This window comes from Sipha flava, unplaced genomic scaffold (assembly GCF_003268045.1).
Source record: "Sipha flava isolate LNK unplaced genomic scaffold, YSA_version1 181_pilon_pilon, whole genome shotgun sequence".
In the NCBI taxonomy this organism is placed as follows: domain Eukaryota; kingdom Metazoa; phylum Arthropoda; class Insecta; order Hemiptera; family Aphididae; genus Sipha; species Sipha flava.
In genome coordinates this window covers 333903-358328 of record NW_020272220.1, presented here as the reverse complement: position 1 = coordinate 358328, position 24426 = coordinate 333903, and the positions used below count along the sequence as shown (strand labels likewise).

General features: G+C 27.7%; 2 protein-coding genes and 1 pseudogene across 2 annotated transcripts; 1 reads left to right on the top strand and 2 right to left on the bottom strand.

The window, feature by feature from the left end:
* Window positions 1-2686: 2686 nt before the first annotated feature.
* On the bottom strand, window positions 2687-5053 carry LOC112680883. The gene is made up of 3 exons (XM_025551106.1): window positions 5045-5053; window positions 3614-3654; window positions 2687-3047 (listed from the first exon to the last, which is right to left on the bottom strand). The coding sequence occupies exons 1-3, from the start codon at window positions 5051-5053 to the stop codon at window positions 2687-2689; spliced, it is 411 nt and encodes a 136-aa protein (XP_025406891.1).
* An 8516-nt stretch (window positions 5054-13569) lies between these two features.
* Window positions 13570-18095, bottom strand: LOC112680867 (ethanolaminephosphotransferase 1-like). The gene is made up of 8 exons (XM_025551090.1): window positions 17797-18095; window positions 15973-16041; window positions 15687-15876; window positions 15359-15624; window positions 14607-14764; window positions 13998-14178; window positions 13728-13904; window positions 13570-13632 (listed from the first exon to the last, which is right to left on the bottom strand). Exons 1-8 carry the CDS (start codon window positions 17854-17856, stop codon window positions 13570-13572), a joined length of 1164 nt encoding a protein of 387 aa, XP_025406875.1. The 5' UTR covers window positions 17857-18095.
* A 1070-nt stretch (window positions 18096-19165) lies between these two features.
* On the top strand, window positions 19166-23974 carry LOC112680882 (annotated as a pseudogene).
* The last annotated feature ends 452 nt before the right edge of the window (window positions 23975-24426 follow it).

Sequence of the window (24426 nt, the reverse complement as noted above, 5' to 3'; positions counted from 1 at the left end):
CTCTTGCCACATTTGTAAATAATGTATCGAACAAAAACAATTGCACATGTCTGTTTGATTAAGGCCAAGCGCACACACTGTTTTGGGACAAAATTTGCAAATCAGTTGTGCTTAACAATCAATTTGCAACCAATATGAAACTTCAGTCCCCACATCACACGGACATGACTGATTTTGGATCAGTTGGTGTTAATCTATTCGATCAGTACAGTTGTTTTTTTTCTATTTTATACTATGTCAAGTTCAGAATCAGATGAAGATGACATCAATATCGCAGGCTACGCAGAATACAGTGAAAACATTGGGTCCATCTATACTTGAGAGAAAATGCGAACTCTAGACTGTTTATAACCTAACGAACTTAATGTTTAATTCTTGGTCACTCATGTTCACGAAAATACTAAAACAATACACGTGCACAAATACGAAAGTTCGGTGCAAATTAAAATTACAACGCAACTGCGACCGCGAAAACCGAATGAGTACAATTGATTAGAAACTGATTGCAAACTAATGTAATTTTGGTCATTTCGTGTACGGACGTCCCAGCTATACGCTGCCTAGGTCACAAAACAGTTGCATGTGCAACTATTTTGCAAATTTTGTCTCGAAACAGCTTGGTCTAAGAAATCGACTGTCCATCAGTATTGTATTATTATTTATTTTATTTTTAATCATTGGTATAATTCCTGGTGTCGGTAATCTCCACACTAATTGGTTTAATACGTATAAATATTTGGATTAAAAATGCATTTAACTTTCAGGCTTATCGATAATTATTTGATTATTTATACAACCAGTTCAAGCAGTTAAAAAATGAATCATTCGATTATTTTGATTTCGTTTACTAATCATTCGATTATTCTCATCACTAATAGATATTATTGCGATTATTTATCCATCATAAATATTTTTCCCTTAAATTACCTTCAATAATTATACATGTTAAATAATATATTTACTTTATACTTTATTTCCCTATCTCACAGTTTTTTTGAAATACAAGTTTTTCGATTTTAGTATTTTGAAATGCTTAAAACTCAATATCCGCCCCAAAAGTATTTACTTTTGTTTTGAAATCCAAAATTGTAGATCTATTGCAGTACGGTTATTGATAAAATTAAGTTAATTGTTAACCAATAGATCCACCTCTGTACTTATGTATTTATGTATACTATAAAAAAAAATATTTGTTAACGTTTAAAGAAAGCTGTATATAGCAGTGGCGTATACAGAAAATATTTTCGTTAGGGGTTACTATGGACAGAATTAAATTACCACTACTATCTAAGAATTACTAACAAGACACAGTAGGTACTTATCTACAATTCATTAACAGAATTTCCCAAAACGATTTGATGTTGGACGCAAATTCTAAATAAGCATAAAGCACCATTAAAATATAACAAACGTTTAAAATAACTTTTAAGATTTTTCATTTCAGGGGAGATGAACCCACTAGGCACCCTCCCCCCCCTATATAGGCCACTGGTAAATAGTATTTTGCGTTATCATCGGGAGCGGATAGGCATAATCTGACCGACCCGGGAAAAATAGAATACATCAGTAACGCAATCAGGAATTTTTCATGGGGGGGGGGGGGTCTGACAAAATAAACTAATATACAAATAATAAAAAATTATAATATATATATATATCTAGAATATGATATTAATATACAATTATACGTACCAAGGGGGGGTCCAGACTCGGAGTCCACCCCCCTGGTTGCGCCACTGGAATACATCATGATCATATCCAAGTTCCAATTAAACAATTACCTATCTCAACTTTGAGAGAACCAACCAGGTCACCACCTTTTTTTTTCGACGTTCTTAAATATATTATCCAATTTTACACTTGTTTTGCTCTCTTCTAACGACTCTTTACGTTTTTTATTTCTTTTATTTTCTGCACCTCCTTTTCTTTTTAACTCGTTTTGAAGAATACCTGGTTATACAACATTTTACCCTTCGACCATATAAACTAACTTAGTTTATATGGTCGAAGATTTTACCAATATTATACTATTTACATGGTTCACGTTAACTATCGTGGAAAAACATGATATATCAATTATCAACTTTGCCGTGGAGTTTTATTAGTGACTAAATATAATAATTTTATTATTATTAATTTTTAATCATTATACCGCGGAATTATATGTATTAAAAACCAATCAAATATGCGCTAAAAATCTTTAACATGCACAAGTATATGCACTAATGTTTGTAAAGTAAATGCATTTTTTTCAGGAAATAATATTTTTATATTTTCATAATCTATAGGAGCTGTATTAATTTTCGATAACATGTTCACAAACATCAGAAATTATGAAATAGGACTTGGGTAAAATAATTAATAAATCTACATTCTAATTTGTTATATTTTTGTTACATTACAAGTATATTAAATACTTTACAAAGAATCACAGTTTTTTTTTTTTAAATAATCAAAAAATATTTTACATAAACGAGTACAGGTAAATACAATACATGAAATATTATAAAATTAATGAAGTACAGAACTTATTTAAAATTTATTCCTCAATAATTAATAATACATACTAATTTATTTGCAAATTATTTAATATAGCTTATTTTCTATTTTTTCTTATTTTTTCAGATACTAATGTCCTATTTAAAAATTGTATTGCTGCATGAATCCTAAACCTTATAAAATCATTTTACAAATAGTCTTTGTTAAATAGTGGACATGGGTAGTTAAATATAATATTAGTCATACTTAGTTTTAACTTAATATCTACTTCTTTGACTACAGATAGTTGTGGAAATCTATTTATAAATATATTTACTAATTCATTTATATGTTCATTACATTTGTGTAGTGGCATCATTAAATTTCCATGTGTTAATTTTTCTGCATTTTCATATGCTTTAAAGTAACAAAGTAAAAATGATTCATCCAATTGTTTTTGACTTTTGGCATAATTAATACAAATATCACAAGCATGTTTTTCAATGCATTTTTTCATTAAAAATCCACAGACATAAGCAAATGCATTTTTTTCTGGTATTAATAAATTTCTATAATCTGACGAATCAATTGAAATAAAACTTTTTTTTAATTTAAATGGATTTTTTCCTGGAAATAATATTTTTATATTTTCGTCATAGATAGAAACTGCATTCATTTTAGATAATATTTCATTCAAATTTGACAAACTTTAACAAAAATTTTGCTTAAATGACCAAATAAATTGTATGTGGGTTGGATTAATATTATTATTATTATGTTATGTTGATTTCAATAAGTAACTTATACATTTTCCAAGCAATCTTGGTTGATTCGATTTGTATACAGAACATAATTATCATCAAGATTATTAACATTTAGTGACTTCACAATCGAAACAAACCAGAAATTGAAATTAACCAATCTAATAAATAGATGTAAATTATTATTAAAATCTAAAAATCGAAGATAAACTTTATTCGGAAAATTAAATGAAAAATTTAAAAAAAATCACATAAATTTGAAGCCTTAAAGATCTTTATAAAAACTTTTAAAATATTTTCATAAAAAGTAATCTCTACTCAAAATAATTTTTCAAAATGTTGTTTGTTTATTATAAAATATAAGTAATACAAACATTTTCCATAAACTTGGTTGTTCGGAATCACTTGTTGATACCTATAATTTATGTTAGATGTTAGATTAACATTATGTTAATGGAGATGTAACGAAGCTTGTGTTATTGGTCGACAATTTCGTGATCAATCAATGATATGAGAAGATGTTTTACGATTTCATTGCTTGGAAAAAAGCAATTATTGTGAGCATGTAACATAAAACAAGTTTTGTAAAATACAGTGTGTTCACGCTAAAAGATTTCAGTTGGACGACCTTGTATTTAAATGGGATTTTCGGGAAATGAAAGGGAGTACTAAAATACATAATTTCAGATAAATTTCAAATGTTTGCCCCTGTCGGTAGCGCATGCACAATACAACTTACTTTGTTTTAAATGGCAATACCATATTTTTTTTACATATTTGAGTAGAGTATTCTTCTAGACTTTTTTTCTTTAAACAATTTTTGTAAAAAGTTTTTTATAAATACAAAAATGACAAATTTATAGTATGTTGAAGTTTAAATTTACGAATAATCTGTTTTTGATGAAATTTAAACAAAATTCAACTGATTGTTACTTGAAAATCAAAATAATATTTCAAATATTGATAAATATCTGTACATAGATAAGTTATAATTATAATTTTCATTACCTCCAATTAGCTATCATATTTCAGAAGAGTAAATTACAATAAAAAAAGTGTTTATTTATATCTTATCTATGTACAGACAGGTTTTTTAACAATATTGGAGATATTATTTAGATTTTCAATTAACAATAATTTGAATTTTGTTTAAATTTTGTCAAAAACAGATTATTTGTAAATTTAAATTTCAATATACTATAACCTTGCCAATTTTGTATTTATAAAAAACTTTTTATATCAAAATTGATTAAAAAAATATACTTTACCCGATTATACAAAAAAAATATGGTGTTGCCATTTAAAAAAAGTAAGTTGTATTGCGCATGCGCGTACCGATAGGGTCAAATATTTGAAATTTGTCTGAAATTGTGTATTATGGTACTCTCTTTAATTTCCCAAAAACCCCATTTAAATACAGTCATCCAACTGATATATTTAGTGGTACCTGTTAGTTTGAACACTCTGTATATTTTATTTTAAATTCGTGTATTTGATTTTGATTACTTAAGTGTAAAAACCAAATTATTTGATTGATTAAACTACAATTTAACTAAATTTTACCTCAAATATTATAATTTTTTTTTTTTTTAAGTTTTCGTCAAAATCGATCCACAAAACTTTTTTGATTCTGGTATTTTGATTTGTATAACAATATTGTTGTTTTAACGTTTGATTTTACCAGAATCAAAAAATTTATGTGAATTGATTTTTATAAATACTTAAATGTAGTTAAACTGAAGTTTAACTAACTCAATCAATTAAATGGTTTTTATACTTTTAAATAACTAAAACCAAATACTTACACGAGCCATTTCATATACTTTCTTCATATTATTTACTGGACCACCGGATTTTGATGCCTAGAGAGTTCAGGGTTGAGATGTATGTATTAAAAAAATGGGCTGAAAGTGATAGTGACCGCAAATAAGTACGTAAATTGTGGTTAGTCTATATTATTTGTTGGAGGTATTAATTGAGGTGGCTGTAGGGTTAGAGGCTCTACAAGTGACTTTGTAGCTTCTAATATTAATGGATGTTCTGATGGTGCTGGAGGATCAATATATGATTCTGGAGCTACTAATGTTATTGAAGGTAGTGGTGGTGCTGGAGGCACTATATATGACTCTTGGTGTAGAGATTCTGGTGATGTAAGAGCAACCTCTTGTTTAGCATTATTTGTGTTCTTACTAGGAATTTTCATATCCACACGCTTTGGAATTTTCCTAATATTATTACCATCAGGTTTCCTTAATTCTTTAGCCATAGATTGCAATAGATCTGAATTAATTATATATGGTGCATATTCAGAAGAAAGTCCTGCTTTGGGTGATGGAGGTGGTGGCGGTATTGATGGAGAAGCTGATTCTAGTAAAGGTGTTATTGGTTTCACTGAAGGAGGTGAATACGGGTATGCTTGTTGATATTTTTTATCACAATGAACGTTTGTCATTGATTCAATTACTCCGCCTCTTCTCACCCTTGGCGATAACATATTAATATTCTGCATCATTTGCTGTGTGTTGATCTGATTTGTCACGTCTGCTTCTGAAAATTCAATTTGTACAACATTATTAACATTTGTAAACTTATGTTCACTGTAACCGTTATAGATAATCTAATCTTACTTTCAATCATACACAGTCTCATTTTTAGTTTGTCGTATTTACGACGAGCATTAATTTCAGTCTCCACTTTATTTATATCTATAATAGTAGTATTTAAACGCACAATATAGAGTTAAATATTAAAAATTTTAATGTTTCCGATTATAATTCTATAAATATATGCGACATATTACTTTTATAATAATTTAAAAATCTGTTGACGTCGTCCAAATTCTTCTTCGTTTGACCCCTGAATTTTTTGAAAACCATTTTGTTCACAGAACGTTTACGAATATTATCTAGGAACGAGTGATTTTTGTTTAATTGCAATTAATCAATAAAAAATAAAAAATTAAAATTACCGATTTCCTTAGCCATCTTTTTGTTCGCTTGAACGAAATACTGTTTTTCGGTTTTTAATGCGTCTACGATCTTTTCAAGCTTGTCTATCCGACTGTTTGCTTTTTTGTACACAGCTTCTGATTCATCTAAAAGTTAAATTTTACATCAAGTATGCATTTCATAGGAATGGAATTTACAGTTAGAATAATGTAAATATGATTACAATTTATGTTCGCTGATGATGTCGAAACTTCTATACCAACTTGTAATTTGTCTGTAATATTTTTTAACTTGACATTTTGTTCTAAAAACAACTCTGGGTAAAAATATTCAACAATGTATTACTGGATGTTTAGTGTCTACATTATTGATTTATCAGTACTATAATATTATAATAATTTTATACCATCTATTGATTTTATTTTCTGTTGCATTATGTAGAAGTTTTCTCGCAGCAACCACAATTCTTTTTTTAAAAACATATCTTCTTTATTCCACTCATTAGCTAAACATCGACCAAAAATTATTGCTAATTAATATTTATAATCATTAAATCAAGTTTAATTTGATTAAAATACAAATAAAATTATTTTCCGAAGTTTTCATACATTTGTCCGTATCATAAACTAGTTCAACCACCCTGTTGCGTTTCGCGTGTTGATTTTGTGCAGCGTCTGTATTAATATCAACATTTGCGAAACAAAAAATATTTTACAATTTATCACAACAATTTTAATTTATTTTAAACTATGCAGTTATTAAATATTTATTTTTTTTTGCCTTTTATTCTCTGCTCAATTACACGATGTCTATCTTTCATAACTGCTAATTCTTCGGCAATGATATCATTTTTCTTCTTCAACTCTGTTATAACTTAACACCAAAGATAATTGTTATTATTTATCATTCATAATACAAACTATCATATACGAGAATAAAATAATTTAGTCTACCATTCACCGCCTTTTCTAAATCGGTGTTCTTCGTTTTCCGATCTGGTATTGGTGTGATGTTGTCAACTAGTGTTGCTCTGCTATCGGTTACTAAACAATCGAAAAATATTTCATATGATGTCATGCGATTTCATTGATTATCAATGTTTTGTATTATTTGATAACATTTTTACAAACCTGAGTAAATGTTAATTGTCTCTTTGGTCATTTTCTTTGGGTCCGCCCACGTGCACACATCTTGAGATAAAATTATGTTTTTTGATTGTGAAAAATATTTTATACACGCGTTGCCACGTAAGATTTATAATTTATATTACTGGTACCTTTCCATTTTGGATCCAAACATCCATAGTTCATCATCCATGGACTGACCTTGCACTGACCTTGAGCGTTAAACTTTTTCAGTTGGTTGAAATTGCCAATCACTTCATCGTACTGCTGACTTCTGTTGTCTAGTTGAAACGACATGATTTCTCTTTCAACTAAAGCCCAATTGATTCAAATTACATTAATTTTATCGAAGACAAAGACTTGTAGTCGTCATTAATTAACGTTGTATAGCTCATAATTATTTATGGAATATAATTGTAGAATTGGCAATATTACCTGGATATGTTACGGTCGTCTCCGTGGTTCTGCTTTCATCCGTTTCTTTTTCATTTTCGTCGCTAACCTGAAATGATAGAATATAATAAATACATTGTGCACGATTTTTTTTTTCGAAGCAGAAACCATTATTAATTGTGTGGTTCTTGGTAGTTTTATACAGCTGAGTGACTATAATTCTATAACTAGAGGAGAGGGCTGCGTCCCGAAATAAACATACGTAAGTCGTAGTCTTTGCGAAAACTTTCTGGTCTATTATATGTAAAATGTTTAGAACTATTTACACATAGAGTGAGAACCTAAGCACCTGAGCTACTACTTTTAATTCATTTTAACGTTCTAATCTCTCCTATTTTTTTTCTAATATCTTTCTTTTACATGTAGGAAGATGTCTTACCATGGATCCGGTGTTGTTATCCTCTTGTTGTATTCCGGCGTCCTTGTTTCCATTCCATCTCACTATCCAATCGAGCCAAGATCCGCTTCCTACAGAGGTCTCAGATTTGGTGGTCGCAAAATCTGATAAGCTGATCCGTTTGTTTAAATTTGCCATTTTTACTATAGCTTTTTAAAATGTTAATTGTTTTTGCGGGTTATAATAATATATATATATTTGTATAATATGTATATTTAATGAATATAGTGTTATATACGTAAAGAATCTTTTTGAATAAAAGTGTAATTTTTAAATTTTATTTTAAAATTTCAAGAATAACTATTATTTATAAAATTAAACAAGTCTGTTGGTAGGTATTGTATTTAGGAGAAATTCAGTTATGTTTATTGTGTTTTAATTAAGCCAGTTAATATAAATATGTTAAACGCATTCGATTGTTTTAAAAATATGATCAACTGATCTGAAACTGCTTTGTAATTACTTATAAAATACTAATTACTCAAAAATAATTGAATAAAAAATAAATAATAAATTACGATTAACTCGAACTTACATAATTAATAACTTTTATTCGAGTATTATTATTAATTAATATTTAAACGGTAATAAATCGTAAACGGATTACTGAATTTATATTCTGTAAACGTTAAAATTATTTTTATCAGTATGTTTATACATTTACGTTATCGAAAATAGGTATTGCCATTTGAAAATCGAAAGTTGATAGTGTTTTATCAAATAAGGGAGGAAGTTAAAATTATCAAAATTATAACACACTGTAAAATAGTAAGACCTAGAAAGTATAAAAAAAAATTATTTTAAAATTCCTAATACTTCCTGAGATATTAACTGGTTCATGATAAAAAAATCACCTTGTATATATGTCTACTTAACTATTTCTATAATGAAATATACTATGTGTAAAATGTATTATACAATTTTTTTTTCTCTGACTTTTACGGGTCCTTTAGATCTATTGCCGCAACAACCACTTGCCTCCATCTATCTCTATCTTGAGCTAGTTCTTTTTCATCGCCCATTCCCAATCTAGATGCATCTCCTGCAATCCTGTCTTCCCACCGCTGTCTGGGTCATCCTCTTGTGGCCTTCTTGTGTCCAGCTTCCAGCCCGTGGCCAGTCCTATAGGGCCTTCGGATCTCCACACATGTCCAGCCCATCCCAGTCTACTACATTTAAGGATTCCAATTATATTTGTTTCACTATATAGTTCTTCTAATTCTTGGTTTGTTCTTAACTCAAAGTCCCCTAGAGTGTTTCTTTTTGGCCCAAATATCTTCCTAAGAACCTTTCGTTTAAATGTAGCTAATCTATTTTCATCCGTCTTTGTTGTTGCCCATGCGCCGCAGGCGTATAGTACTACTGGTCTTATCAAAACTTTGTACAACGTTATTTTTGTTTTCCATGATAGCAGTTTTGACTTGAGTAGGGGCACTAGTCCAAAGTAGCATCTATTTGCCGCTACCAGTCTTAGTCTTATTTCTTCATGACTGTCAACATTTTCATTAATATTTACCTCTAAATATTTGAAATTTGCTACCCTTTCAAAGTTATAATTATTCACTTTCAAAAATCTTATTTCATGATTGTGTCTCGTAACTATCGTGTATTTTGTTTTTCCCTCATTATCATTAATCCAATTTTTCCACTCTCTACTATCAGTTTACTAGCAGTTCTTTTAAGGTCTTCCACGCTCTCCGCCATTATTATAACATCGTCTGCGTATCCTGCCACTACCAGTTGTTGGTCATTTCCCATTTTGATTCCCGTTGCTCCATCCAGAGTTTCTCTCATTGCTGATTCCAACGCTATATTAAATAGGGTAGGTCAGTGGCGTAATTGTGGGGGGCAAGGGGGCAAGTGCCCCCCTCTGACCATTATTTGAGAGATAAAGGTATAATTTTGCCCCGACCCCCAGATAATTCAACAGTACAAATAGCATCTTATTACCTTTATTATAACCTTTATTAATGAACCCTTATGAATATTATTTAACAATATTAGTACCTAGTACATGCTACCTACAATTTATGTTTATCTAAACTATAAAATTAGTTAAAAGACTTATTTAAAATCAAACAATTAGATATAGTGTATAAAATACATACAATAAAAATATGTTTTAACTGGTGAAGGGGAGGGGTGTCAGAGTTTTGGTAATAATAAATATTTTATATTTCCCCCCTAGGTTTTTTCTCAGTTACGCCACTGGGGCAGGTGATAAGGCGTCTCCCCGTCTTAAGCCTGTTTTTACCTCAAATTCTTCTGATTCCTCTCCTCCATACTTAAATTTACATTTTGACCCATTCACGACTCAGTGAATAGAGAAAGATTATGGAAAGTAATGGACCAATTAGGGATACCAAGAAAGATTATTATACAATTATAATTTATTTATTATATAATTAACTCTTAATAATAAGCATTGAACCATTGAGAACCTTAAAACATATTAACTATTGATTATATAACTATTAATTTTATTTTATTTTTTTTTGCATATTTTGCGTTTTTTAGTTTATTGTGCTTTTTTTGGATTTTTTGAGATTTTTTCCTTTTACCTGCGTTTTAATTAAAATCGGGCATATTTTATGAAATTGTATTTTGGTATCCGGATCTAGGGGGGGGGTTTTCAGGGGGTCAGCTGACCCATAGTTAATATTTGTTGACAAAATTGGCCTCTTGGAAATTTTTTTCTCTTTTTAGCCCTTGATTTGGACTCTTGGACAGTTGGCCCATCGGAGTTACTTGAAAAATTAATGCCATGTATATTCAAAATTTAAAATTTTATAATTCATAATTTATTTTTTAAATTATATCGTTTTAGTAGAAAATTAAGTAAATCGTACCTATTTTATTCCGTACGTTTGTTGCGTTGATAAAATTAGATTAATTAATTAATCGTAAACAAGTCGGTATCGGTGGTATCACTAATTCTACAATGTAATATAAATATACTTATACATTTTTATGAACATATTGAGTTTTTTTTTTTTTTTACAAGATATTCATTTCTAATTCAGTTTCATCCCTAATAAATGGCCTCTTGAAATGGTTTGACGTATAGTTCCCCGACTCTGGATTCGCCCCTGATTTTTGTCATTTATTCTCTAGGTAGGTAGTCAAAACAGTGGCGCAACCAGGGGGGTGGACTCCAGGTCTGGACCCCCCCCTTGGTACGTATAATAGTATATTAATATCATATTCTAGATATATATATTATAATTTTTTATTATTTGTATATTAGTTTATTTTGTCACCCCCCCGCCCCGCCCCATGAAAAATTCCTGATTGCGCTACTGAGTCAAAATAAAAAAGAGAATATCAACAAAATAAAAATAATATTACAGATCACGTGAACATTGTTACATTTGACGTTGGGTGCAAATTCTAAAAAAAGCATAAAGCACCATTAAAAATACAACAAACGTTTAAAATAATTTTTTAATTTTTTTTAATATTTCGTGTGTGGGAGGCGAGCTGTAGCACAATAGCCCCCTATTTTATACCACTGGTGGATTATTTGGTTTTTTTTTTTTAAATAACACGTGCTTGAGGTTCAATTTTTTTTCTTTCTGCTTATGATATCATGGATTCTACAAAAAATTGTTCCTGCTAAGAGCCATTCGTCTTTTCACCACAATTATGGATAGATAACCTATTTATAATTGTATTTTTAACTGCACTATCATAGAATTGAGAATAGTAGAATACTACTTACTTACTAGATTAATATCACAAATTCATAATTAAAAAATTAATTTTATATTATATTGTTTGTTACAGAATAAATACTAAGTAATATTGTAATAGTGCACTTATTACTTATTATAATAACTCAAAATAAATAAAATCATAAAATAAAATATTGAAAATGCTGTGGAATGGATTGTTTAGATTTGGTTTAGAAAAAATAAAACAATTTTAATAGGTAACTTAATATTGTGTTAATTAATATAAATAAAATATAACATTCAATAAATCACATTATCTCAAAAATAAAACAGTTGTATTTATAAACCAAAATAGAAGATTTTAATGATTTTTATGTTTTAGTTATTATAATGATTTATAATGCTTTTATCTGAATACATTGAGTATAAATGTTTGGTAAAATAATATAAGTTTTGTTCATATAAGATCAAAAAAATTATTAAATCAATGATTTATATACCAACATTTTTCTTCATCTTTCCAAACATTTTTAATTATTTCAGGATGCTTGATCCAACAAACTGACAAAAAAAACAATAACCTATTTGAAGTTTAGTTTATTTTGTGTAAGAACATAATATTTCTTATATATAATAATGCTTATTCTGCAATAATTTTATATTTTCAAACCTTTTAATCAAACTAATACACTGTGTAATAGGTACAATCATGTAAAAATAAAGTTTAAGTACCAAGTATAAAAAAGTATGTAGGTATTTAATTGGCTCATAAACACTAAACATAACCTTATCAAATAAACACACACAAAACTTTAAAATATTAATGAAAAAGTATTTAATACTTAAGTACTTATTTAAATACATATAGGAATATCAAACATATATCAAATTCTTTAAAACATGAATGCGATTTTGTATTAAATATATCATTCATGTTTTATGTGTGGTTTTCAATATAAAATATACAGTATTCCAAGTGATTATAACGTCTGTGATTTTCTTTAAAATCACGCTTTACACAAGTAAAAATACCTTATCATTACACATCACTTAAACTTCCAATATAATTTTATATTAAAAAACTTTTAGTCTAAAATTGCTGTTTAGTTTAAAAAATTTAATTCATTGAAAAATAACAAATTATATAAGCCAATGAATATTTTTGTTCATCATGGCTAATTTTTATTTTATAAAAAAATTAGTTTAAAACTAGTAGTTTGGTATCAATTAAAAGGTTAATTAGTAATTTATAAATTAATTATTAATTTATAATTAATAAATAATAAAGTAACAAAAAATTATTAAATAGTTATTGATATTTTATTTAGCTGTAGTATTTTTTCAGTAGCCGAAATTAAAAGGAAAGTAGTTTGTAATCATAAAAGTAGGCTGAATTTATTAAAAATGATCAATATAAGTCAAATTAATTAACTATTATTTACTCTTTTTTTTAATAAATAAAAGAAATACAGAAAAATTTAATTAATTATAAGTATTTCAACAATTACGTTATACATGTACTTGACATATTTCACTAATGTTTTGATATTATTAACATTAATACAAAAACAAATTATAAATAATTAAACAAATATAAAAACAATAATAGTTTATACTAATGGTTAATCTGTGATGAGATTCCAAAAACAAAACCTTTAGTAAAAATTATTTTATGAATATAATTTAAGTAGTAAATAATTTTTTTTTTTTTTTTAAATAACTAGGTATTTATAACTAATTATTCTTGTATGGTATTTTAAAGCACATAATTTTAAAATGATCAGCCATTTGTTTCACCTAAAATATATAAAAATAAATAATTATGTATGGTAAAATATATTTTATTTCAATAAAATCATTATTTTTATTAAAATATTGTAATAAAAACTTACTACACAAGCTCCATAGTAAATGTGTGTCATAATACTTATAAAAGCCATGATATACATGACAATTAACTCAATAGAAGGCATAAATTTACTAAGAAGTATAGCAACAACCAAATATGATAATAAATTGTTATGTGCTTCACAACGTGTCTTACTCATTTGAGCAACAATTAATCGACACTAAAATATAATAAAACATTAATCAATTATAAATAACTTATTTATAATAAAATTATTCAAATTTTCCTGGTTAATTAAAAAGATTTTACTTACACAAATATTTGAAAATATTGCTCCACTCATCATGAAAAATATTCTTGGATCTCTTTCAAGAATATTGGTAGGTGAAATGTTTACCCATATCATACACAATGATACAAACAAAACTAAAGGAACCAATGGTCGACTACCTTCTAGAATACTTAAATTTTTACCTGTCTTGTCTCTATAACTTCTAAAAAGGTAAAAAAAAAATATTTAAGGTAGAATAAAGATGTTGGTTTTAACTTTGAAATAGGAAACTTTAAATTTAAAATAATGATAAATAATTGTTTATGAAAAATGATACGAGTAAAACTTGGTGTTCTATTATAAACACAAGTATTTCAAGTATATAAAAATACTAATGGAATTACTCTATAAAAATCAATAATACAGTTCAAATTATCACATTTCACTGTAACTATAGCATATATTAAGAAGTTTTTAAGATGTCTTATGCTTTACTAAAGATATAATGAAAATGTCTGCTTCATGAAATAAATAATTGAAAATCAAATTTACCTCAGTACTAATAACATACATATCCAAAAATATATTTATGTGAATTTTAAATTATTACTACAAAAATAGGTTCATAAATTAAATAAAAAAATTACTTACACATAAATATTATAGATTGAAACTGGAATATTAGCAATAAACGTGGTAAAATAAAACATTATTTCAGTAACATGCCCAAATGAATAATTATTCATCAAAATCATCTTCCATTTAGCTGGACCCAAAACAGCAGTAATACCAAAAAAGATAACTAATCCCTAAATATAAAAAAACATGGAAAATACTATACATAGACTTTTATAAATAAAACATTGTAAACTGATTTTAAAATTGTTTTTAATCATTGTTTTTATCTAAAAATCTAATGATTAGTGTATATTTTGGTTTGCATAAAATAATTATATGCATAAATGCAATTTAGTTTTTTTTTTTGTATTTAATCATATACAAAAATTTTTTTTTTATAAATTAATAATTATACATCTATAACAAAATATGATAATATAGATGTTTAGACTATACTGAAAGCATGAAAAAAATAAAATATCATATTTTCAAAATTTTAAATATAATTAATGATTATTTTTTTTAAATACATATTTTAGTGAGAAGAACTTTAAAAACTAATTTAATCAGCTTTCTTCAAACTCCAAAATATTTTACATATGAAAGTACACATTTTAAAAAATTTGTATATATATTTTCTTGGAATCTTAATAGCACTCTTTTTAAAATTATTTTTATGACAAATGCAATAAATTATTTACATTTTTATTCATCCAATCCAGTATAAAAACAAAAACATTAATTATTTTATACCAACAAAACTAAATATTATTTCTTTAACTCACAACCATTGAAAAGTCATAACTCCATGGCAAATATAATACTCCTGTATTATATTTTTCCCAATGTGCCAAATAAAAATTAATGAATACCATTATACAAATATAATACATTCTTATTGGTTGTATAGTATTTGGATCATCACGACCAAATATTGAATATAATGCTGTAGGTATAAATACAGTTGTCCAAGAATCTAAACCATGATCAAACAGTTCACCTAATGGACCACTTGTGTTTGTACGTCTAGCCTGTTTACCATCCAACCCATCTAAATCAACAGGAAAATAATTATTGTAATAACTATCAGACTAAAAATAATAAAAATTCTACCAAGAGAGTATGATATAAAAATAAATAAGGACACTATGCCAAACACCCATCTTGGTATTGGATCACCTTCATTGTATACTCCAGATGCAAAGAAACCATAGTCATAATAAGCAAGGAGAAGTGAAGCTCCAACAGTAAATAGAAAACCAACAAAAGTTAGTAAATTAGGTGCAATCCATCTTGGAGTTATCTAAAATTAACCAAATATTTTTTTAAAAAACTGAATTTAATACAACGTATATGTTAAATTATATATTCTGTATATATTTTGAATAATTAAACTTACTTTAATCAATGTGTTCCAAAATGGATGCATAATGTATGTACCCAATGGATTTGTATCAATTGCATTGTACTAAAAATATATATAAACAGATACATTATTGTATATATTTTTATACAAACTTAAATACACCAAATGTTTGAAAAATAAATTAACATAATATCAAAAGTAATATTCCTTTTTAAAAAACTAATTATACCTTAAATTTTTTGTTTAAAATATTTAAAAAATATTATAAATCATTATTAATATATTTTATATTATTTAATGTAACTAATACAGCAAAATGTTACTAGAAGATTTTTTTATATTAATATATATTTAGTATGTATTTACAATATTTTTATATTATTTTATATATTATACTACAAAAAGTATACAAATATATTTCAAAAATTGTAAAGAGCTAATAAATTAAAAAACAATTATTAATTATTAATCTACATATTTATTATACTTTTGGATAGTTGAAAGTTATAATTAGCTATAAAAAATTATAACCATAAAAAACGTACAATTCAGATATCAAAATTTTAAATAAAAAATAATTTGATATAAGTCTTAGACATAGAACCATAATAAACATTTTTTGAATATATTATTTTTAGATATAAAATTAATTTAATATTACATTTTCATTTTATCAAATATATTGATATGATAATAAAACAAGGCTAAGGCAAGAAAAATTACTATATATAATACTTTATATTTATATACTTATATATTATTATTTATTACAATAAATAAAAATTTAGTAAGTATTTATATAAATTCCTATTTTATATCATAAATGGATTAGGTATGTAAGTAAATAATATGATATTAATGCATTAAAAGTTTATCTTTATCAGAAGGTATAATACTGTTAATCATTATTTGGAGTAATTTAGTGATATTGTATTTGTTTTAATGAACTAAGCCTAGAAAACTATGGTCATTGGCTAACAATTGTCACAATGAGCTTATAGTAAAATAACAATAGTGCTAGTTTAAAAACAGTTGATTTGGAGATATGTCTTTGTTGCTAAAAACCAAAATAAGTCATCCCTCCGAGAACTAGAAATGCTAGGTTATGTTAAACTGCAGCTCTTATGATGTAGCAATTATAACTTAGGTAACTATAACTAATCAACACGTTACATAATTTAATATTAATATTAGTTTAAATCAGGAACCCTTGGAGGAGGATCACAGGCATCCCTGATTTAAATATAAACCGCCAAATTTTTAGATAACTGTAATTTTCTTTTTATATATTATCTAACAAAGAATTATAATAATATAAGAGAAAATAAAACACTATAACTTCATTGTGAAGCAAAAATGTATAAAAAAGAAAGGAAATTATCTTAAAAATATATTTTTCTTTAATATTAGTTTTGTTTAACTATAATAACCTTTATTATATAATTTTGATTTTATAATAAATAATATTGATTTATTTTCATTATAAGATAAACAGGGAAAAATATATGAAAATCACTTTCTCTTCAAATTAAAATGATTAAAAATATATGTAATTATGAAATATAGAATACTCTATCAGTCTATAATACTAAAAGTATGTTTTTCAACATTTAAAATAATCATGTAATTATTATTAAACATCATCAATTATCAATGGAATTTATATATATATATATATGTGTGTGTGTACCTAAATAATTATAATAGTTATGATTAATATTGATTCATTAAAATTGACTGTTTTATATTATGAATATGGAACATAATTTAAACTAGATGAAAACATGACATTATAATAGTTTAAATATTACCAAGAAAGTAGAAAATTAGTAATTTAATACATCAATAACCACTTACTTTATAATTGTCAAACCCATCGAGATGTTCCTTAGTTAGGTATAAATTATCAAATACCATTGTGTTAACAACAATGTCAGTGTATAGTTGATAATAAGATAATTGTACATAAAACTAATCACAGAATAATCATAGACGTGAATATTCAATTAAATCTTACGCTACTAATAATCTGGTAGGTTTTAACCGGTTTGCTGTTTGCAAATCATTAAATGGCACGAATTAACATAAATAATAAATATTCTATAAAACTGAAAAATGATAGGTCATTTCAATTTAAAAAAAAAAAAAAAATGATTAAAAATTGTTACATTTTATATATAACTAGATATCAATATAAATTAATGCGGATATAGTACATTATTAAGTTAAAACTTGATCCTTGAACTTTTGCAATGTTTACAGTTTTATTTTTTATTTCCACTTCCACTGGCATTGCCACCGGTAAGTGTTATGCCAACGGACCGATCGTATGATAACCGTTTGGCTTATCACTTACGATTACGGATCAATGATAGTTTCTTACTACCTTGGCATTATGAACTATGGATAATATCTATTATACTTGTCCAGTTGTTGACGTAGGTATAAATCAGAGATGACAGCTGGCCCGTGTACTTTTTTTTATCTGGTCTGAGCTACATTTTAAAATTAGGTTGTTTCATTTATTAGTATTTTATTTTATTACGTCCATCTTAAAATGTAGATATTATATTCTTCTATATCAAGTGTGGCGAACCTATGGCAACGTTGACCAAATTTCAATGGCATGCGAAAAAATTAAGTTAAAGGGAATTCAAAAAGACAAATTATATACATTTTAAAAATGATAATACTTTTTATACTCGTACTTTCAATTATTTCGTCCACTTACGATTCTGAAAGTTTACGTATATAATATAACATGAATTAAAATTGAATCAAAAGTAAGAAATGCTTCGACCGATGTAACAACAGTGCTGGATCCTAGTCTGAGGAGGCCGGGAAGCAAATACCAATTAGAGACTTCTTAAAAAAAAAAAAAATTTCGTGTTAAACTAACTTTGTTTTTCATTTTTTGGCATAAATGCAGTTCAAAATTCTAGACATTGTTAGCAATTTTTTCCCATTTGTATGTTTTTGCATCCATTGAAATTGATATTTTCAAAAAAAATTTATGCTAATTTCCTTTAGAAGTTATGATCAAAAAACTTCAAAATGCTCTAAAATTATCAAATACCTATTTTTTTTCTAAATGTCAGTTTTTTTATGCTCGACATTTCGATAAAATCAAAAATTTTCCTCATACTTATTTTTTATGGTATGAACCGTTGATTATATATTATATAGTATATAATCAATGGTATGAACCTAATTTATTACACATGACATGGTTTTTCGTAGCATATCTAGGGTTGTTATTGATTTGGTTGGACTCGGACAGCGGTCCTCCTCTGAACCACCGAAGTGAGTAAGGATGGTTGTTTTGTTATGGTATATATAATGGACGATTATCAAACTGAAAGTTCTCGATTTTTCATAGCAATTAATTCCAGTGTCATTGCCAGATTTAATGTGTAGTAGAAACTATAATAACGAAGAAATTAAAAAATCCGTATTTTGGGCATATAAATTTCAGTACGACGTTATTTCAGAATATAATGGACACATGTTTGACCCAGAATTACCACTGAATTACTTCAAAGAGGGCTTAATTTTACCAAAAACCAGAGTATCATCGATAAATTCAGATATCGTATTTTCAAATAATACTTTAAGTGGATTAACAAATGTTAAAAGCAATAAAATAATTATAAAATGGTCTCAAGATCAAGTGTGTTGATTTTTAAGTGTTATATAGAGATATAAATTATAATGGATGCCATTTAGAGACTAAATTAAATTTAAATTAATTAAATTAATTTAGTGTCGATGATTGGTGGCCTTACTTTAGGTCATGCATTAATGTTATACTTGTACTAATACATATACTTATAAAGTAGTTAATATTATTAATAACCTATAGTTAGATTGTAAATCGAATTCGGATTATAAAATAGGTGATCTATTCGTATTTTTATTTTTACTTAACTTAATAAGCTACAATGCTACGAATACGATTCAATAAATAAGTACACACTATCCTAATAACAGATAAAAAAATGTTCTGAGAATATCAAATTTAAATGTATTTGAAATATTTTTCCATATTTTAGAAATTGTACGCTCTTTTTTAGAGTATAAAGTATAAAGAAAATTAAATGTACATGGTTTTTTATTTTATTTGTTGCATTATAATTTATTAATAATGAAAATTCTGTAATTCATTTTAGATATATTTTTCAAATTTTTTATACCAATTATTATACTACATTAGTGTGCGTTAACTGAATTAATTTTTTTTAATGAATTTTCATATTTTTCATATTTTTTAGATCACATACATTTTTAATTTTCTTAGTCGCTAATCCACTAACAAAGGTTATTGAATTTAAAAATATTTTGTAACAATTAAAAACGAGAATTTAAATTATCATTTATCCTGCCCAAGCATTTTTATTTTATATTCAGACAAAAAAGTGGTTTGGTATTTAATATATAATTAAATTCTTTCAACACTAATTGCTGTGTAATCTGATGATAAAGACATTTTTGTTACCTACACATTTGAAAGTCCTTGTAATTTTTAATATACGTAAATAAAAAGTGATTTGAAAAAAGTTACAAATCAAAGGAAAATTTGCATTTTTAGATAATTGGCGTTATATAAACAGCAATTATCAAATTATGGTAGAAGATGTTATATATAAGGGTGATACCCCGCTGTCCAAAAGGCTGGTACAGAATTGGTTCCTGAGCTCTAACCCTGCGTGCCGAATTTGTTTCCATTTGAAAAAAGTATTTTATTAGGTATAGCTGAATTGGTTCCCGTTTGAAAAAGGTATTTATTAGATGTAGCCGAATTGGTTCCCATTTAATTACGCACATTTTTCTTCCCAATTTTACAGCCTTAGCATAGGCGCAACTAGAGTTTAATTTCTGGGTGGGCTGAATTTTAATAATACCAGCGACCCGTGGGGGCTTCGTCCACACACCCCCAATATTGATTATCAACATTAACATTTATATTTATATAAATTAGAAGTCCTTACTACCTTACCCATAGTCGTTAATAGTTTATTTCGAAGTAAAATGTTGTCACTTACCTAGTCACTTATTACTTACAGACTAGCTACATAAATAAACACGAATAATAAGGATATACATATATAATCAATGAAATATACAGTTCATAGCTATTAAATTTTTATTTTAAAGTCTAATTAAATTAACAATATTTTTCTATTTTTTTCAACAAATTTATTTACAATTTCATTTTCGTCTAATTTGTTGGTTACATCTCTATATTTAAAATAGATAAATTTGTAGATCGATCATGGGCCATGAAAGATCTAAGCCAATTATTTATTCGTCTCATTGAAGAGAACAACCTTTCACAGGTGTCTGAACTTATAAGAATAAATAAAACCACTTGTAAAAGTTTAGAAAAGTTTGGAAATATTTGTTTTTCGACTTCTTTAACATCATTTATATTGAAATCTTTTTTTTTTACTATTTAAAGGTTAAATGCCATTCTAATTTCTGCTTCTAAGCTACTCTTTGAAATATGAAGTAATTTCTATAATTATAATTATTATAATTAATTAATTAGTTATCATTAATCTCTTATACAATTAAAATGTATTTATATACATGGTATTACCAAATTACCTTATAATGATCAATAAACTTCATTGAATCGGTTGTAATTTACAAAATGAACTACAACCGAACTGGCCATAGCCAAGTTTCAATCAGAAAACCTATATTTAAGATTGAAAATAACACTGTCCATAGTAAAAAAAATATGTAAATGTTTTCCAATAACTTTCTACATAATTTGCTAATGACGAATGTAAATCATTTTCTGCCGCCGTGGTAGCTGTTAATACATAGTCATGAAGGCTAGTTGACTCTCTTCTGCGATGCTTTGATCCTATATTTTGTATGTATTATTTAGGTTAAGAAACATAAAACAAATTATCAAAATCATAAAATATATACACCAGTTAATGGAGTTAAAACCACATGTCATTTTCTTCAGCATAATATTTTTATTTATTCCCATATTTTCTTAAATTCATCTTCAGATCTTAGAGTTTCAAATGTCTTAATTACACCAAAAATTACATTTTTAAAAAAAACCAAAATTTGATGTTTTATTTTGTAGTGAAACTGAATAGGCTACGGACAAAACTGGGTGGGCTAAGCCCACCCAAGCCCCCCCTTAGTTGCACCTATGAGCCTTAGGACTGTCTACTTTAAAGTAGGCTTGGTTAACAATATGCGTGAATGTGTGTTAAAAAAAAAATGATAAAATATATACAATTTTAAATCGTTGATTTGGAAGTCAACTAGTCAACACTTAGGTGTACGAAATACAAATAATAAAATATAATAAATACAATTTAAAACCACTGATTTGCAAATTTACAGCTAACTTTTATTAAATATTCAATTCTCTTAATCTTCTCATTAATGTACTCAGTCATACAATTTTCCAAGTATTTGTTATTTCTTTCCTGTTTGTTAGTAATTTTCTAGTCTCTAGTTTAGTAATCTATAGTCTGTTATATTTCTATATTCTATCTTATCGATATAATAATTGTGTTTATATGTCATACATATAGCTTTTAAAATTTTGTTTTTTGCTCTATATGCACTAGCCTACTGGATTTTAATTTTTAATAGTGTAGGTAAATTGTGTTAAAAATTAAAATTGGCTCTATTTTACCTGTACACAAACGGGAACCAATAGTTGTATGGGAACCAGAGTTATATCCTTTGACATTCGCTGCTATATCATGTAAAACATTTAAGATTATTTTAAACGAAGACTACTCAATTCCAAATGAGTGTTCAGTGTTTCTTGATTGATACTAATGCAATGGATTAAGTCAACGGGCTTGTTATAAATATACCCTTATCGTTCGACCATCAGTCAAATCAAACGACAATAGTCAGACATCGGTAATATTGTCTTAACTGAAACCGTTAAAAACTATAGTACCGAATTGACCGGCACAACAGATATATTTTTGTCGCAAAAATTACCGATAGCATCTACCGTTCGTACGTTATTATCCGGAAACACCATACCGCTCGGTACATTATTGCATTTGGTTTACCGGTGTTGTATTAGTGCACCAGGTACGTGTGCAGCACGTGTAGAGCGACAGGTGTGCGCGCATGTGCAGCTTTTACGACGTGAAATGTGTGCGCAGGTATTTCCTGGACGGAGTCGCGTTCCGGCACGTCGCGGTTCCGTGACGGAAGCGACGCGGAAGAACGTGACATCGGCCATCAGAGCGATTTACAGGAACCGGTCGGACCCGCACTTCTCGGGCACCGGCTGGACGACGGTCGGGCATTCGCGGTCAGTGAAGGTCGTGTGAACGGTGCCGGTGATCAGTGGAGTATTTGTGGGGGGGGGGGAAGGGGGGGAAAGTGCCCCCTCTGACCATTATTTGAGAGATAAAGGTATAATTTTGCCCCGACCCCCAGATAATCCAACAGTACAAATAGCACCTTTTATTATTTAACAATATTTGTACCTATAGTACATGCTACCTACAATTTATGTTTATCTAAATCATAAAATGAGTTAAAATACTTATGTAAAATCAAACAATTAGATATAGTGTACAAAATACATACAGTAAAAATATGTTTTAACTGGTGAGGGAGAGGGGTGTCAGGATTTTGGTAATAATAAATATTATATTGCCCCCCCTAGGTTTTTTCCCAGTTATGCCACTGCCGGTGATGGTGGCGGTCGAGAACATCCTGCACCGTCTCAGTTAGACCTAAACGTCCCGGCCCGGCACCGGCGGCACGGTCGAATTCACCATCGACAGCATCGATCTGCGCGTGACATACGACACGCTCAAGCTCAAATGCTTTTGCTCGGCCGTCGTGCGCGTTTCGCGGGGCCACGCGGTGGCGGTGACGTTAGCCGTTCGAGAAAAACGCTGTGGAGTAACAAGCGGTCGCGGCGTTCGTCGACGGTGTCCAAAACCATTTGTCCGTCAGCACATGCGGCACTATTGTGAAAATTAATAAATATGGCAACCGTTTTTATCCGTCGTCGTCCACGTGATCGAATAACGAATCTTAAACAATATTATACGGATATGTACACGGTACAAGTATGGCCATCGGGGCTTGAAGTGCTATAAATTCTACCGAGTTTTCTCTTTCCCCGTGGAAATGTGTCATTTGTACAACGTTCATACTTATACAAGAAGTATACCCAAATATTACTAAAATATAACGTGTCAATTTCTACATATGACACACTGTGTCATATGCATTTTTTAAACTAGTTCATTAACTGGTGACACAAATGTTGCCCAACGAAAATATTTCATAACCTAGTTAGTAATATATTGAGCGAAAAACTGGGCGAAACACGATTACTTGTCAAAAGAAGATTTTATTAAATTATGTAAAAAGAATAATTAGGTAATCTACAATTGATATACAATATATATTTAATGCAATAAATTGTCATATTATTGATATTTAGTTTTTCTACCAGCATTAAGATTT